Source organism: Drosophila eugracilis, unplaced genomic scaffold (assembly GCF_018153835.1).
Source record: "Drosophila eugracilis isolate 14026-0451.02 unplaced genomic scaffold, ASM1815383v1 contig_1765, whole genome shotgun sequence".
NCBI classification, from domain to species: domain Eukaryota; kingdom Metazoa; phylum Arthropoda; class Insecta; order Diptera; family Drosophilidae; genus Drosophila; species Drosophila eugracilis.
The window spans coordinates 1131712-1149318 of record NW_024572605.1 but is presented as its reverse complement, the minus strand read 5'-3'; the positions used below and the strand labels follow the sequence as shown (position 1 = coordinate 1149318).

The 17607-nt window shown below is 44.8% G+C and overlaps 5 protein-coding genes across 8 annotated transcripts; 1 reads left to right on the top strand and 4 right to left on the bottom strand.

Moving 5' to 3' along the window:
• Positions 1 to 249: 249 nt before the first annotated feature.
• On the top strand, positions 250 to 6935 carry LOC108107307. Of its 2 annotated transcripts, none has more exons than XM_017214777.1 (7): positions 250 to 423; positions 3073 to 3094; positions 3391 to 3753; positions 4318 to 4427; positions 4496 to 5048; positions 5108 to 5409; positions 5474 to 6935. In XM_017214777.1, the coding sequence occupies exons 3-7, from the start codon at positions 3486 to 3488 to the stop codon at positions 5564 to 5566; spliced, it is 1326 nt and encodes a 441-aa protein (XP_017070266.1). In that variant the 5' UTR covers positions 250 to 423; positions 3073 to 3094; positions 3391 to 3485; the 3' UTR covers positions 5567 to 6935. The 2 variants fall into 2 exon arrangements, with proteins under 2 accessions (XP_017070266.1, XP_017070265.1); XM_017214776.1 differs by having other exon boundaries at positions 4478 to 5048.
• Positions 6886 to 8212, bottom strand: LOC108107309 (antigen 5 like allergen Cul n 1-like). The gene is made up of 5 exons (XM_017214780.1): positions 8185 to 8212; positions 7402 to 8109; positions 7246 to 7344; positions 7029 to 7188; positions 6886 to 6972 (listed from the first exon to the last, which is right to left on the bottom strand). The coding sequence occupies exons 2-5, from the start codon at positions 7938 to 7940 to the stop codon at positions 6949 to 6951; spliced, it is 822 nt and encodes a 273-aa protein (XP_017070269.1). The 5' UTR covers positions 7941 to 8109; positions 8185 to 8212; the 3' UTR covers positions 6886 to 6948.
• On the bottom strand, positions 7986 to 9032 carry LOC108107310 (venom allergen 3-like). The gene is made up of 3 exons (XM_017214781.2): positions 8399 to 9032; positions 8168 to 8324; positions 7986 to 8109 (listed from the first exon to the last, which is right to left on the bottom strand). Exons 1-3 carry the CDS (start codon positions 9028 to 9030, stop codon positions 8092 to 8094), a joined length of 807 nt encoding a protein of 268 aa, XP_017070270.1. The 5' UTR covers positions 9031 to 9032; the 3' UTR covers positions 7986 to 8091.
• Positions 9033 to 9054: 22 nt separating this feature from the next.
• LOC108107308 (antigen 5 like allergen Cul n 1-like) lies at positions 9055 to 10232 on the bottom strand. Of its 3 annotated transcripts, none has more exons than XM_017214778.2 (4): positions 9663 to 10232; positions 9504 to 9608; positions 9289 to 9448; positions 9055 to 9238 (listed from the first exon to the last, which is right to left on the bottom strand). In XM_017214778.2, the coding sequence occupies exons 1-4, from the start codon at positions 10202 to 10204 to the stop codon at positions 9194 to 9196; spliced, it is 852 nt and encodes a 283-aa protein (XP_017070267.1). In that variant the 5' UTR covers positions 10205 to 10232; the 3' UTR covers positions 9055 to 9193. The 3 variants fall into 3 exon arrangements, 2 of the variants coding, with proteins under 2 accessions (XP_017070267.1, XP_017070268.1); XR_001772434.1 differs by lacking the exon at positions 9055 to 9238 and having other exon boundaries at positions 9439 to 9448; positions 9663 to 9709; positions 9805 to 10232; XM_017214779.2 differs by lacking the exon at positions 9055 to 9238 and having other exon boundaries at positions 9315 to 9448; positions 9514 to 9608.
• Positions 10233 to 10297: 65 nt separating this feature from the next.
• On the bottom strand, positions 10298 to 17533 carry LOC108107305 (protein tamozhennic). The gene is made up of 5 exons (XM_017214775.1): positions 17007 to 17533; positions 13883 to 14044; positions 13627 to 13826; positions 12296 to 13564; positions 10298 to 12238 (listed from the first exon to the last, which is right to left on the bottom strand). The coding sequence occupies exons 2-5, from the start codon at positions 14004 to 14006 to the stop codon at positions 11447 to 11449; spliced, it is 2385 nt and encodes a 794-aa protein (XP_017070264.1). The 5' UTR covers positions 14007 to 14044; positions 17007 to 17533; the 3' UTR covers positions 10298 to 11446.
• Positions 17534 to 17607: the final 74 nt, after the last annotated feature.

Here is a 17607-nt window from a genome sequence, read left to right as displayed (position 1 = left end):
GCCTAAGTACTGTAGCTAGGGGTTGGGGACGCAGGATGGCTATCATCCGTGGGCTTTCACGCGAATTCGGGCTCAAAGCAAAATATGCGAGGATGGTCTGCACGAAGCAAAACATAGGACGACAAAAGCCGGAAGAGAAAGAACGCAGGCGCAGGGCTTTCGCAAGCTGTGTGCTCCTCAAAAAAAGCTCTCATTGCCATCGTAGGACAATAAAAGCTTGTACCGTTGTCTAGCTTTCCACAGTCTGCGGCAATCACAAGGCCCAGTGGATTATTGTGAGTCCTGAAAAAAAGCGAATTCGTCGCAACACGCGATGTGGAAAGGCGATAATCGTCTGTTCTGCAAAGAAATCGAGAATAACCTAAAGTCCTCTATTGGGCCTCGACCTAATCTGTATCCGATCGGGCAGTAAATTCCTCACAGGTAAGGCTTTTATCCTTTTGTTTCGGCTCTCCAAGGCTGTCAAGTCCCAGTAGCCTGTGTTTTCGATTTTTCGTAACGGTGAGGACACAAAGGAAAATGCGAATAATGGGAGGAAAAACAAGAAACGACCGACCCACCCACACAACCAACCAAGCCCCAAGCTGTTTGCTGAATTAGGTATCAGTTTTCCAACGACAGACGCATTATCCAACGACGCCTGCAATATCTGTCCTTATGGCGATGATGCCATGCTAGGATGTCCGACCAGGCATTCCATCATCATTGCCACCGCCTCGATATTGATATCCTGGGGCGAAGGGCACCCCCTATCAATCCATCTCATTCCCCAGCTTTCGTTTGTTTACCTGGGCGCCCCTCGATGTCCACTAATTGCGGTCCGAGTGTCAGCGGTATCGGGAAAGGAGCAGGAGCAGCCAATTAATATCCAATTTGTGTAATTGTGCCGCACCCGCTCTACGTTCAAGTGCTACTGCCCCAAAATCCACGAAGCACTTCAAGGATCATTTGGGCGTAAAAAACCCAGCTAAAATATTCATTTCGCGCGCGGCAAACGCTTCTCGATAATGGCAAAGAGCTCACTTTCCGACTGATTTTATGACCAGCCATTCGACTTTAGTGCACCGAGAGAAACGTGATCTCAACCATTTTCAGTAGAAACTCATCCTCGTCTCATATGCAGTATATTTGGACTTGCGTAGAGATATCTCAAGTAGTTCCATGTTTAAGGAACTTCGATGATAACCAATCATGCAATTATTAACTAAATTTCCAAGCTGATACCTTCTTTTATATATGTTACTATTTATTTTCATATAACACTGAATACCAAAACATCCAAAAGGAATTTTTGGTAGTAAACTTTCGCCTGTAATGTTTCTGGTGTTGGGACTCAGCCAGACAAAGTTGCTTCTCTCTGTGTATGTTTTATGCTGATGGCCACAAAGTGGGTAGCGTTTTAATCAGGGCGAGCTCTTCGAAAGAGTGATGGAAGGGGGGTTTGTGAAAAAGGACATTTAAATATCGTTACCATTATCCAGAAAGCGGCGGGAGGCTAAGCCAGGGATAAGAAGTGACCTTGATGGCGTCAATTGCACGTAAACAGGCTGCACTTGTTCGCTTTTGCATTTGACAGGACCTCTGGTTCTGGCTCTGATTCTGTGCCTGACTCTGATTGCGATTCTGGTCCTGGCAGCAGGATGCAAGGTGTCCAATCCAACTGGGATGAGCTGCAACCGCACCGTCTCAATCGCACGGCCAAGTCAAGTCAAGTTTTTAATGTCGCCGTTTACGACAGGAGCAGGGAAAAACAATTTACTGCAGAACGGCACAACCACGTAAACAACTGTCCGGGCAGTAAAACTAGGGAGCAATTCCCGCTCCTCGCTGCTTGTCTGCTGTGAAATTAATGAGAATGTCAAATGCGCTCTGCCATTGCTCAAAGTCAAAAGTTTCGATTAAAGATTAAGCTGGCTTCCATGTTAAAGCACTCCTGCGCTCTTCACTCGCCCGATGTCCCGCGACTCATGAACAATTCATAATCCGATACTCGGAAATGCATATGCACCCGAGGAGGGAGTGACCCCTCCGAAAGCCAACTGTTGCTACCAACATCGCCTATCTAAGGTCACCTCGCTAGAAACTTCTAGATGACAAAAACTGTAATTTTACCTTTCTTTTGAAATTGAAACCATATAAAGTGGAGTGTATGCCATACAATATTCATAAGGATTCGGATACGAAAACCCAGAACTTTTTACCCTGCCCACAAATCAAACATTTGGCAGTCAAGAATAATTCGCACACAAAATTATTGGAATATGGAGGATTTTTGGGAAAAGGGGATTGGAGGTCTTGCAATTGTTCTGCTTTCGTACTGAGGCTGAGACTACGGGAAGGGGATCAGAGATTTGCGTGCATCCAATCAGCAGTACCGTATGAATCAGATTGCCGAGTCAACACCGCCAATTGGCAGTTTATTATCGGCAAATATGGCAGGATAAATGTTTGCAGAATTATGCGGAGCTTTCTCTCACCTGTTCGGGGTGGGTTATCAATCATAAGTTGATGGGTATTCGGTATGCAAATAGATGGGAAAAGACATGGCTTAATTGGGATGCATGCATCCCATGTGGGTGCACATGTATATCCTACAAGGACGTTTCTACCCAGGACTTAATGAGCTTTCTCGGCGCAATAAGCATAATAATAGTTTGCCACCACCCAAGACAGACTTTGTGCTTCTCGGATCCCTGGGGTGGGCATGTGAAAGTGGGTTTTGTGCAATCTGCATAATGATGACAAAGGAAGCGGAAAGAGGCGCGGCAAGGTGGTCTCAGAAACTGTAAACAACTCAGGTGTGTGGGTGTAAAAGCGGTCAATTGCCATTTCTTTGTGGAAAACCAGATGGGTTAAAAATAGTAATACATACGAATATCTTTTATAAACTAAAAATTAGTTTTACTTTTTAAATATTGAACCTTTTATAATAATATAAGCAAAAGTTTAATAACAGTTAGTGTATTTTATATATAGAAAATATTAACTACAAGAAAGTTATATTTTAAAGATATGAGAATTGTCAGTAATTTAGCTTGGCGAGTTAACAAATTTGCAACAATCTAATTACAGGTCACTGAATTCGGACAACCAGGTAATTGGCTTTGTACACTGCACCATATGTAAGCTAAATCAAAACCAATGCATGCCATTAATCAAAAAGCGAGAAGAGCTGAAAAGAGCTCAATTAATATCTGGATAAAACCGATGTAAAATCCGTGTTTACTTCTCTTTGTTCGTAATCAGTCACCACCTACCTGTGATATAGAACTGTATTGTAAAGCTGTTCCTGTTCCTGTTTCCCTACCTCTCGTTATCTCTCTCACTCGATCTATTTCTGTAATTTCCGTAATTTCTGTACCTTCTTCCGTAACTTTCGATGTTGTGAAGTCGACCGCAACATCCAATGCCCGTTCGAATAGAGCAGATATCGCAGTAAAAAGGTAACCATTAGCCAGCCGCAGAGAAGGAGGAGGTGGACCCCCATGGCGCCCTTCAAGCTTAAGTTCCGGATGGGCAGCTCACGGAGCACCTCGCAGGAGCACGACCCCGACCCGCAGGTGAATGAAGCGCTCCTGGGCGCCCAGAGCCAGCAGCAGAACCAGCACTCGCATCCGCACTCGCAGCCTCTCCAGGAGGCGGTGGAGGCCAGCAGCAGTTCCAGCCTCGACCTCGCGGAAACCAGCAGTCTCGGCCAGTTGAGCAGCGAGCGCAAGTTGCTCCTTCCGCCCACAAACAACACAATGCGACTGGGTAAGGACGAAACAGTAGCATCCCGCACACAGACAACAAATGTGTCCCGAATGGGCTTTATAATTGGGATATCCCAAAACCGATTCTATGATTTTATTAGCTCAGGCATCGACAGGGGTTTTCAAAAACGAAGAATTAGATATGCCTGAGAACAACAGTTTTGTTTATTTTGTAAGAAACTCTTTATTAGTATAAAAAAAAGATACAAAATATTATTTCTTTTCACTAAACAAAGTTACCGCAGAGTTTTGTGGCATTGGAAATCTACTGAAATTGAATTACCCTAAGGGGTACTTGTACTTTATTTACTTTATTTAGTCGTCTCAGATTTATAGATTTTTTACCAATTAGTATATTGCATGCCTAAGCACACACATTTATGGGTAACAAGCAGATCCTTTTCTTCCTTATAAAATCTAGCCCATGCACGAATCTTTTCACAGCTGTTTTACTCACCTTCTTTTTGGAATATCCTAAATAAAGTCAAAGCTAACGATAGATTGTATGTCGAGTATGTCCCATTATTGTTCCAAAACTAGGACTGCTAAACTTTCGTTTTTGCAGGGTATCTTAACCAGAGTCGCACGCCGTGCATCAACGAGTCATTGACGGACACGGATGCGGATACCGTGCCCACTACCCCACCGCCTTCCTACGAGCATGTACTAGAAGAGGTGAGTTAGAGGATAACTCGACACATGACCTTACATTTTCCACTATCCAGAACACTCGGCTGTCCCAGCATCAGCGACAGTTCTCCCTGGACAGCGCCACTCCGAACCAGAACAGCAGGCGCAGCTCGGCAAACAGCTCGCGACACAGCGCAGCCCAACTGAGTGCCGCCCTAGAGCAGCTGGCCGGGAATGGAGATGCCGGAGACTTCTGCAATGACCCGGAGTGCAGGCAGAATTTGAACAACAACGGTGCCACAAACCACAGCATCCACATCCAGAACAACAACAATAACGACGGAGAGCAGATCTTTGAAGGCGTCATCGAACTGGAATTGCTGAGCAATAACGAAGATCAGACGGAGATGTCAGCCTCTCCATCGCGTCGCCAGGAAGAGCGATATGCGGGGATATCTGGAGCTGACGTGAATCAGAGCGGACAGTGCCAGGACGACCAGTGTGTGCAGTGCAGCGAGGAACGAGCCTGTGGCGAGGGTGGGGGCCATGGGACGTCCTTCGACGGGGATGCGGCAAGCACCAGCAGCCAGGCGGCAGCCTCTTCAGGCGGGGAGCATAACTTCTACGATCCTCTCCTAAATCGAGGCTACGTCAACTACATTGAAGGTAAGATCCAATGACTAGGTAAATACCCGGAAATTGTGCTATTAAACTCACCTCCATAGGTGGCAACGCGAGTTCGGGATCTGGTTCCGGGAATGCTCAGGTGTGCCAGGAGGCATGCTGCAACGTATCTGCCTCTGGATCGAACGCATCCCGGGGCGGACAGAGTGGAGGGTGGCAAAACCAGCAGGGTCAACAGGCCGACTGCCACACCAGCCTGCTCACGCCGGAGATGATGAGCAACAAGACGAGCAAGGAGATCTACAAGGACCTGGCCAAGCAGTGGGGAATAACCTGCAAAATGTCCGAAAAATGTCGGTGCATGGACTGTCAGAGCCATTACTTCGACTGCGACTATGATGATGTGAGTTCAGTTTATGAGAAATAAGACTTATATTTAATTTCAACTTCCCACCGAAATCTTCCAGAACGAGCATCAGAAGACGGATGGAGGACTGGGCGCTGGCACGCCCATGTTTATCAGCGAGGTGATGCACGGATCAGGATGCAATATTTTGTAGGGGGTGGCAACCGGACTCCCCGAGGATTTGCTGAACAACTACAATTATTTATCTGTATTGTACATGTTTTGAGGGAAGCGTCACTTCACGTAATTAGCACTGAATGTTTGCACATTATTTTAAGGTAATGCTGCACTGACATACTATATGTTATCATAGAGGGAATCGGGAAGAAACATTTATGGAATGCCAATTGGCCAGCCGCTTTAGGGGCTTTAAAAGTGGGGGGAAATACCATCGAATCGGGAGGAAAAATATATTTTTTGGTGTTAGCCGTAGGACTTAGGAGAATCGCTAAAAACAATTTGAACTGGAGAGGAAGGAATTACGAAATTAATTGATAGGTAATACTACCCACCTTGCAGATGAACATCTAAATATCCCTGAGTGTGTTCTTTTTCTAGAGGCTTTAACCGCTTGAACGGTTGAATATTTGAAAATTGACGAGTAATAATCCCATTCGAAAGACTCTTGAACATCATTTTGCCCAACCTTTTGAGCTTGTCATCCCGACTTCTTCATAAGTACTCCCTAGCTGCTTTTACCTTAATATTTATATGTATTTTTCTAAATGTACAGAAGGAGTGTAGAAGATTGAGGACGACCTCGAGAGAGGTCAGGAGCAGGGTGACCGGCATTCCAGTGCCCTTTGAAACCGGGTACTTTCCGAACAGAGCTCTAAGCGTTTTCAAAACATTTTGGTAGAGTTCTTGGCGAGAGTACTGGTGAAACCGGAGAGGCCCGCATAGATGACACTATTAGTCAATGTTATCCACATCAGCAAAACCGTAGAATAAGCTAGTCGGCACTTTTGTGCTCGTTTTTAGACCCGAACAGGCGGCCTAGGCACTCTGCAAACGCTAAACTAAGTTAACTTCATCGAAATCACTATACGAACAGTACTTACTTGAACAAACGAATATGCAAAACTTAGTCTGAGGGTTAACGTGGTCCTTATTTATTGTTGAAGCGTTAAATGTTCAAATTTGCTTTACGTGTACGCTAGACAATTTCCATAGATGAAGCTGGTTTCACTCGACAAATCACTTGAATCTATCTTGAAAATTGCAGATGCGTAGATAGAGAAGCAAGAACCGACTAAGTCTGTTAGCTGTTAGATGGAAGTAGGATATTACATGAGAATGAGTAGAGAAGTGCTAAGTCGAACAACCAAGTACATTTTCCATATATGTAGCTGTGTAGGGAAAGAGCCCAGAACTCGCATCAGCATAGCAACTAATTTGAAACGGATCGTAGGAATTGTAAGGATGGTAATCTTTTGAGGTATTCGCAGTTGATCTCCTATGCCTCAGAACTCTTAGGCGGGAGCATACAAAAATATATAAATGTACGAATATATGAAACACCATACTAAAGTCCTTTCAATGTGGTTCATCTCCTTGGTCCTGCGGATTATGTATGATGGCGTTATGGTTGCTAAAAGTGTCTGTCATTAACTTACATGTGGGAAATGAGCGCCGTTGTTTTTGCACAGATTGGCGTATCTATCGCTGCTAACCACGTTCCAATCGTCACATGATGTTGCCGGTTCACCCGCCTTATATACATACATCCCCTCCACGTTGTCGAAGTCGAAGAAGCAGGTAAAAAAGTAACAGAATCTGAGTGACAAAGGAGCAGCGAGCTTTACAGGTCAACACCGAAGACGCCGTACTCACTTGTAGTAATCAACGCAGTTGGTAGCCACGACAATACCACATCCAACTCGCGAGGCTCGATCACTGATAATGGTGGTAAAGTGTGTAATGTATCGGTCCCTGTATCGGCACGAAGGCGTCTCAAATTTGGGTTACAGAGAATCTATAAAGGCTCACCTGGTAGAGTTATATCTTTTAAGGAGACCTTCAGGATCCGGAACATTTAGATACTCTTCGAACATTTTGTTAAACGACGTAGAACTTATTTGCTCTAAATCAGACATTTCCGGAGGGAGTACTAGGGAAATGACCTGGCCCACATAGGGGAATCGCAAGGTTGACCTGCAATTGGTGGGTGTGTATGACACAGTGGAGGCATGGGTATGAGCCATGTACGCCAGTTCCTTGTCCCACATAAGCCTGCGCATTCGTTTGGCGCTAGCAAAAGTCTTATTGTTCCGCGTCCGGAGATTCCCGCTGGCAAACTGGTTTCGTAAATTGTTCAATTTGTCCAATATTAAGATTTGCATTTTCAAATTATCCGGAACGGAGGCATGGAACCTAGCCCGGTTGGCGAAGGGACGGAACATCTTTAGATTGCACATAAAGTGTTTAGTATTCTTGAGAACACATATGTGGGTCTTATTGTTACAGTAGTTGTAGCCGCAAGCCAGTGGCAACAGAAGTATTAAATGTACTACAAGATTCCAAACCATCTTAACTTCAAATTTAAACAGACCTGAAAATATGCTACTCAATAGTTGGGCGTATGGGTTTTGTTCTGATTAGAAAGAAAACGAACATGCTATTAATATTACAGTTAAAAATATTAAAGCTTATAAATATTAGAGAACTTGCAAACGGGTCTTACTTATCGCCTTGATCCTAAAGAGAGTAGTTAGGTGAAGGTGATGACTTTCAAAGGTTATTAACTCAAACTTACGGGGGGGAAAAGGTTACCATTGTTATCACACAGATTGGGGAACTTCTTGCTACCCTTCGTGTTCCAGTCGACGCAAGTAGCAGGCTTTCCAGCCTTATAGACATATGACCCTTCCATGTTTGTGAAGTCGAAGTGGCATGTCAGAAAGTGGCAGAAGCTGAAGGAGGAGGAAATTCAAATAGGCATATCTTATATAGACAGCGCCAGCCTTTGCCTATTAATTCTACTTACTTGGTTGAAGACCCGCTGCGGCAGTTGGAACCAACGGCTAGACCACAGCCCACCCGAGATACTCGATCACTGATAATGTTTGTGAAGTCCGCGCAGTCGTAGTCCCTGTGTGGGTCATAGCCCAAGAGAAGGCCCTCCGGATCCACAACATTAAGATACTCGTCAAACATGGTATTAAACATCTTTTGCAAAATCTCAGGAATCTCGATACTTTGTTTAGGGACAAGCAAGGCTAGGCTTTCGCCCACATACGGGAAGCGGAGGGTGGCCCGGCACTCGGTGTGTTGGTAGGATACGGTGGAAGCATGAACACGAGCCATGTACCCCAGTTCGTTGTCCCACAAGAGCGTGCGCATCCGTTTGGCCCGGGCGAAGGTAATATTTTTAGCCGTCCTGAGATCCCCGCTCGCAAAATGGTTCCGGAATCGGTTTAATATATTCAGTATGTTTAATTGAAGGCTCTCGGTGTCCGGAACAATGGCATACAACTTTGTAGCATTTTCGAGGGGAGTATACTTGTCCAGTCTGCACATAAAGTGTTCGGTTTTCTCCAAGACGCACTTATGCGTTTTGTTGTTGCAGTAGTTGTAGCCAGTAACAATGGGTAATACAAAAATCAATGGCAAAATCATTTTACTTCGAATTTATTCACCTTGGATTAGTTTTGAAGTAAGAAAAAAAGAACTTTGTACTGATTTAAAATTCTTGTACATATATTTGATTGATGTTTAGGAAGGATGGGGACATAGGATGCCCGAAGACGACTGCAGTGCCAATCATAACAAATGACTAATTTTACGAAAGCCTCAATGGGGCTTCTGCCTTTTCGTCACCTCGGTCCTACAAATATAATGGTTAGGATAATGCTGATCGATGGGCTATCCCCTTACCGGAGGAAAGAGTTCACCGGTATTCGCGCACAGATTATTATACTTGTTACTGCCAACAGTATTCCAGTCCGAGCAGCCACTTACAGGTGCCCCAGCCTTATAGACATAGGAGCCATCCACGTTGCTGTAGTCGAAATGGCAGGTCAGGAAGTGGCAGAATCTGGGGGATGAGATTATTCAGGGTCAAAGGCTCAAAGGGAAGATCACCATCTCACCCCGCTTTACCGTTCAAGTTACAGTTGGACCCAACGGCAATACCACAACCAATATGAGAGACTCGGTCACTGACGAAGAGAGAGAAGTGTCCCACGTTATAGTCCCTGTGAAAACGGTTGATAAGCATAAAGTTAAAATCCAACATGAGCTTTGCCCACCTTTGAGAATCGAAACTTTGGAGAAGTCCATCCGGATCCGGGACATCCTTATATTCGTCGAACATCGGGGAAAATAACTTGTTTAATAATTCCAGGAGACCGATCTTTTTCTTTGAAGGAGCCAAAAGACCCAAGCACTCACCCGCCATCGGAAATCTCACGGTGGCACGGCACTCAGAGTGCTTGAATGATACAGTGGAGGCGTGGGTGCGTGCCATGTAGGCCAGTTCATCGTCCCAGTTCAACCTCCTCATCCGCTTGGCACTGCTGAACGTCTTGTTTTCTTTGGTGGTTAATTCGCCGCCCGCGAACACGTTCCGGAAGGTGTTTATTACGCCCAGAGTCTCCAATATTACTTTATGAGTGTCCGGAATAATGGCGTGGAACTTTGTGTGGTTGCCGAAGGGCGTAAGTTCGTCTAGTTGGCACATGAAGTGCCTCCTTCGGCCCAGTTCGCACACATGGGTCTTGTTGTTGCAGTAGTTATAGCCAGAAACCATGCCCACGATCAGCATCACTGGGAGGGCAAATATCAGAGTCATTGTGAGCAAAACTTTACGTTAATTTGAATGTGAAGTAAAAGTGAATGAGAGATGGTCATTGAAAGGAAATCCCCCAGTCAAACAAGGCAAGGATTTGTCAAAATTGTATTTATTGTTATTTCTTCGTTAGGGGTTTTGTTTAGGAAGAGCTGCCACTAAATTCACTTCGTAATAGTATTCAAAGTTATGTAATAAAACGGTTTGAGCGAAGGTTGTGCCTAAATGGCTTTAGTGAAGTTTAATTTCAATTTGGGACTCGAAACGCTAACAGAGGTTCAAGGAAATATAATAAACTATTCAACATAGATCAATAGGTACGTGGTTTTGCTTCGTTATAAAAATATCTCGAGTGCTTTTCGATACTACCGGGATGCTTTCAGCAGGTAATCAATAGTAACATTTCAACAAACAAATAAGCTTCGGAAATTGTCACATAGCTTGTGTGGGTGGGATGGCGAGTTGCTTTACAAATTGTGGTTTACTCTTCTGCTGTCCATGCACATTGGGTGGAGAGCGGAGCTGCGACTCCGTTCCCGTTCTGGTAAAATTTGAATCAAAAATTTTAAGTTTACAACCCGTACCAGTTCTGTTCGATTTATTTGTGTTTCGCGTTATGCTTAGCTCGGTTTTTCGAATTGAAATCGCTTAAGTTACGGCTATAGGTGTACTATCTACGCAAGTTTCGGTATATACGCTTGGGTTCGCCAAGAACTTTTATGTACTCTGATTTACTGTCGGAAATACGTATTGTGAATGCAACTATTAGTATAAGGTATATGTATAATTATCAGTTGATTTCCTAGAAAATTTCCAAGTTCGAATTTCACTCTCTCGCTTTTCGCGTCGCATGCACACGTACAAATATATAAATGTCTATATGTATGTATGTGTTGTATATATATATATAGATGACTTATACAGGGAGGCACGTAATTTGAAACAGAAGCGCCCTTAACAATGGGGAAACAATCTAAAACTAATTAAAGCGTGTGTTTACAAATAGGGGTAACTAATTAAAATACTTCATATGTACATGCTGCAGACATATTGCACATCTGCAGCGCGATCCGTTTTGATCCAAGAAGCTTGGACCCGGATAACAAAGGGTTGCCTGCCATCGAACGACGATTACGAGACTAGATCTTGGAGACACGCGCTCAGGCTTACATTGGTCGTATAAAAAATATATCAAGCTATACACTGTTTTTATCACTAACGAGGGTTCTGATGAACAAGTTCTTCCTAGACGCAGGTCGAGGATGCGTGCGAAACGCCGGCCGCCGCCGCTGCAGCCGCAGAAGAGGAAGCCGCCGAGGCGGCCTCTAGATTAAAGTCCTTGCTGCGGCAGCACATCTCGCAGATGTGCTTGGTGTCCGGATTGAGGAACGTGCAGAAGCTGCAGCTCCATTCGTTCGGACTGGTCACGATCAGCTGCGGGGACACAGCCGGAGGTTGTTTGGGTACAGCTCCCGTGCGATGCCGCGATCCTGTTCCGCGATTGTCCACGACTGCCGTCTTCAGTGCCGACTTCACCTTCTTCACACCGGCACTGGTGCTGTTAGGGAGAGGACCTGGCGCCGGAGCTAGCACCACCTTCGCCTCGCGTCTGTTCGTTCCGGATTTTTTTTCCAGCGTGCGAGCCTTTTCGCCGTTAGTGGGTTTCGCGGTCTCACGTCGCTTTTCCGCCGGAGGAGCTGATCCGCCATTAGTTATGGCCAGTGAGTCCAGGTCTAGGCTCTGCACCAACAAGTCTTCGCGGTCGCCCAAATCCTTGGTGTATCCCGAACGTTCGAGATTTTTGAACACATAGTTCCAGGACTCAAAACTACCGACGCCTTCCTGCACTTTGGGCATCAACGGCGGTGAGCTGCTGTCCAGGGCCACAAAACCATCCAGGCTGGCCGAATCGTAGCTGTTCATGTCCGAAATGGTGGTGGGTATATCACGTTCGTTTCCGGATCGCTTCGCAGGAGCCGTTCGACTAGCCCGCTCCTTCAATTCCTTGTGCGTCTTGCGATTATTGTCCAAAGTATTCTATTTTAAACATAAATTAATAATATGTTCGATAATGAAGGCCTCCTTAGAACTTACCTGCTTTTCCACTGATCGCGGATGCTTGTCAGTCAGATTAATGCCTCCCGCTTCGGCCAATGCTCGCATCCGGCTGCTTTTGGGCACCGGACGTGCATAGATGTACATGTCTTGAGCCGTAGGCGGGGGGGCTTGCGGCAAAGTAGTGGGCAGATCATAACCTCCGTATGTGGCATACATTGCAGACGGATTTCCCCGCATTTTCGGCGGCACCTGACTTCTTAGCTCGGCGTATTGCGGGTCGTAGTCGTGCGTCCCGAAGTCATGCTGGGTCAGATGCGCCCGATCGTCGAAGTCTATGAGATGATGGTCTGGAGGATAGGTGCTCTGCCGGTGCTGCATAGCCGCCATGGCGGCGGCAGCTGCTGCAGAAGAACTTGGTTGGCGTCGGTGGAAATCACAGCTGTGGGCTGGACCCGTCTTTCCTAATGTGGCGTACATGTTGGTGTGCTCCCTATTACCGTAGACGTCGGCAGGTGAGGCATATGGCGCATTAAGCTGGCTGGAGATGTTGTACGGTAGCGGATAGCGATTTCCCGGAGCATTATAGGCACCTGCCACGTCCGCGTAGGAGGCACTGCTGCCCATGCTTAGTCCATCTAAGCAATCGTAGGGCGCCTCGTAGACGTGAGGCAGCTGGCATTGCTGCTGGAGCTGCTGGTCAAAAGAGTGGCGATGCGGTAGATGGGCATGCGGCTCCTGGTAATGCTCCAAGCTGCGAGAATGCGTCATTAGCGGTCCAGATAGCTGCGGCTGCTGCGACGGAGGTGCTGGATACGGCGGCAGGTACTTTCCTACATCGTTTAGGCCATTTGGATGAAGGGCGCAACTGCTGGAGCTATTCAGATGATGAGCCAAGTTGTTGCCATGGAGAGCACAACTAGCTGCCGCAACCGTCGCCACGTTGCTATAGGTATTCTCCTGTACTGGCGGTTGTTCCTTGCGCATCCGTTTTTCACTCAACTGACTGACCATCTCCTTGATGGTCCTCGTAGTGCCACCCACGAATCGCTCGCGGTATTGAAGTATGTCTTTCCATGTGCAACTGTATCCCGCTGCAGTGACTCCCGCATAAATGTGCTTCATAATCTGGCACTCCACGTAGGCGGCCATGGCATCTCGAGAAACATTCGTCACCTGATCCGGACAAATGGGGCCCTCGAGAACGAAGGTATCTTCGGAGATCCTGCGATATCCCATTGCCAGGAAGAGCTGCTCGGCATCCAACAGCCGAGATTGAATGTCGTGCTGAAAACATCCCGAATAGGTCTGCAAAAAGATGGTTTATTGGTTGCTGAAGAGGTAAATTATATTTTATCCAAGAGATTCACCTTGAGAGTGCGATATTCCTTACGCCAGGGTTTCGTAAACAGGTTGTTTGCATACTGGCTGATCGTTTCGAAGGCCACGATGGCGTTCTGTGCCGAAAAGTCGGGCAACTCTCGTACTGATCGCCCCAGGACAAGCCCTGTTTCTGGCAGGAAGAACTTGCGATCATGCTGCACCACGCAGAGGAACTCCTTCAGACATCCTGTTAATATGTATTAAGTAATTTTATTTACGACCAAGACCATGTGACGGGCTCACCTTCCAGCTGCTTACGCTCCTCGAGCTTCTGCATGCTCTCCTCCGTCTCGAGGAACATCCAGTGGCGCCGGAGTATCTCCTCCCACAGGTCGGGGAGGAGGTCGCGCGGAACAAAATCTGACATCTTGGGCTAAGGACTCTCATTCAAGGCGCCTCCGGCTTCTGCAAAACAAAACCGCAAGGTTACGGCAAGGCTAAGGCAAACATCTCAAGAGCCTTGAGCTCTCGCTATAGCTATTGATTTTCTAACAAGGGTATGAGGATGCATGCACTTGTCTGGCATGAATCACCAGAATCACACATTTCCCCCCATGACGCACACAATCGAAGCTTGCACCAAATACATAAATAAATAACTATGCTCGCAAGTAACGATTCGAGTGGAGTAACAATAACTGGCCAGATAAGACCAAACAATGGGCATCCATATTGGCCCGTCATTGATAGTGGCATTCCCGCAGTCCCTATCAGTTTCCTTCCAGCCAGAAGAGAACCCAGCCAGTGGTAACGTAACCCGATCCCTCGTCGGCAAAACAGTTGACAACAAAAAGCTTGCCGGAACGCCTACCTGCGATTAAGTTTACTTTAGTCAGAACAATAATATAAGCCACTTTATTTTTCGCAGCAGTGGAAGCTGAGTCATTGGCAGTGTAGCTCAATAAAGAACTCGTTGTTATACGGGATTCCCCGCAATTTATACTGATCAGAATTGGCCTTCTTTTAGTTAGAAAATGTATTCAAATTACCAAACAACAAGGATGTAACTTCTAAGCCCATTAAGTAAATATGAAATTTAATACGAGAAACTCTACTTAAAAGTTAAAATTTATATAAATAACAATGTTTAATAATATAAAGGTAATCTAATCTACAAGGTACAAACATACATACATATGTAAACATATTTTGAAATAAGCAAATTATAATTTTATGTGCTAAGATAGACAATAAGTCATAAATATGTACATACATACATATGTGAAATTTAGGAGCTGTATTACAATTTCTCTTTATTGTACATAAAATTATGAAAAATAGATTGGAAATCTAAAGTTTACACGGAGAAAAAGATACATAGCAATAGCTAATGCCAACTTAAGCTCGTCCATTTCATATATATATATATATATATATGCTAATTGTAGATAAGGTGAAAACAGATACTCACATTAAGTACTTCAAATTTCCACCCTTTACTATCTATTTAGCTTTAATTAGCAGATTATCTTAGACTTGGAAAAGGCTAACTCGTGACTTCCCTTGGAACAAGCTATCATCTGATCGCTGACCCGAAAGAAAGCCCACAAATGCGCTACCAAGCAAACCAGAAGCCCTGCGATGATGTCGAACGGTTTTATCTCTCCAGAGAAACTTAACAAATGAGAGCCACTTGACTGGCTATTTTGATATGGATATCGGCTATCGTGCGAGCCAAAGATCGTCCGTTGGCCTTTGGCTTTCGATAACATAGCAGTTGGGAGAAATGGTAAACCTGGAGCTACGTTGAATAACCTTGGGAAGTGACTCACTTGGCGCTCCAATCAGAATGCGAATGAGAAACAAAGCGGGCGTCGAAAAACAAGTGTAATTCCAGGCACTGCCGACTGAGTAAACAGCGAATAGGAAGTAAAAAGAGCTGAATAAATCAAGGTGTGAATAGACAGGAGGTGACACCAGAAAATTTTGAAATTGATAAGTTCCAAATAAAAAATATTTTAACGCAACCAAATGTATACTCCTATCGCGAAATAAATTCCGTTTGTTCCGGTTTCAATATATATACACTTCGTTCTACATTTTTTTTAATGGCATTTTACAAAAAGGTGCTTGGATCTAGATTAAGAGACTGTTTTATAGTAACCTGCTAGAACGTAAAGTCAAGCTTTTGCCTAACCAATCTACCCAGAAGAAGAATATTTCCCAAAATACAATCAGCTGAATATTCATGTAACTGATGGCTACCCCATACCATTGCATCTTAATTAATGCTTTCCAGCGTTGAAATAGCCATTTGTTCGCACACATTGTTGAGTGCGAGGTTGAGGTGAAGGGAAAGAGAAAAGCGGGGCAGAAGAAAGTTAAGCTTCCATGGGAAAAACATAGATTCAGTGGCCAAATGAAGCAAGATGATTACAAGGCGAATTAAAATCAATAGCCTGCATGCAAGGTAGAGTAATGGAGCTTTGTCAGCGAAGCAGATTGAGTGAAAATGTGGTCAGGAGATGGGTTTATTTATTTGCGTTAAGTGACTGAAAGCGATGCACAAACATACTCGCACTCGGGTTATAATAGTTTTATTGAATTTCGGCCGACTGCATGGCGGGTAATTGAATTTTCAATATTTATTGCCAGTCCTGTCAGTTGATTCCGCAGAGGAGACACACGTAAATGCCTGCAGCCGAGTGAGAATGCCTTTGGATTGGCCAAGAATGTGTGCTGACATTACAATGGACGCAATATGGCAGGGATTTCAGGCGTTTATTGATTTAGGCAGGAGTCCAAGCCAAAGTTTGCTCTGAGGCTCTTAAAGTATCGATTGGCCATCCCACTGGACCAGGATAAGCCGTGCAACAGTTTTGACTGGCCGAGTCATCTGGGCTGGCGAGAGGTTTACTATATATGTATGTATACTGCCCATCATCATGGTCGATTATGCATATATATATATATATGTGTCTGCCTACCGGCAACCGATGGCAGGGTGCTCCCATTCTTATTTTCAGCAATGCGGCACTAAATTTAGCAAATAAAAGCTCACCCGGCTCTTTGGCAGCCAGAAACTGTTGGAAAATAAAACGTTTCGAAGTGAGGATACCTAGTGGCGATTGCACACCAGATGGATCGATAGATAACTTTTTGTACTTTTGCTGTTTTAATAATTTATAATATACATAAATGGATTTATAATTTTGTTAAGTTAAGTAAGACTAGCTACAAAGGAAATCTTATTTGTAAGAAATCGATCAAATTTTTTTTTTGTACCCCGATTAGTAAATGAAAACATCTGGTCAAAGGGAACATGCTCATTTTCCGTAACAAGTACAACCCTTTATTGATCACTGACTTACAAACCAATAGCGTTACCCTGTAATCCAAAACCAGGAAGTATCCGCTTTAAACTTACGCAAATTCCCAGTTGTCTGCTAGATGCTCGAACTCTCATTTTTGCATTTTCCTACGGAAAAGTCCGCGCTCTGGAAAAGTCAACACAAGTTCACCTATCCAAAATTGTGCGTGGGTGTGGGTTGATTGTGGGCGAGGTGCGGGTGGCGATTTTTGGGGCGGGGAGCGTGGGTGGGTTTATTTTTAGCCCTCCGACGGAAACGGACAGCACGATAAGTCGGAGATTCTGCTTCCGCAATGTTGTTGTTTTCGATGCTATTATTATTAAGAAATATTACGCTATCCGCGAGCTTTGTTTGCGTTGACAAATCTAGCTGCGCTTTCACAATTAAATCAAATCATCTGAAAACCCGTTTTTCCGCTCCTTTTTCGCAACTCGAACTTTCTTTCGGGAACCGTTTGTGTACACAGGTAATTGGAAAGTCTTTGTTTTTCACACGCGTTTATCACAACGGTAAATAAAATACAAATTAAATCAGCTAAATCAGCTCGGAGAGGAGAACAAACTGTGAGTCGCCTGCTGAAGTGTGGAAAATCCAGGAAACTGCAGCAACAGAGTTCTTGGAAAATACCAAATTCCGCAGACACTAAGCTTTGCCAAC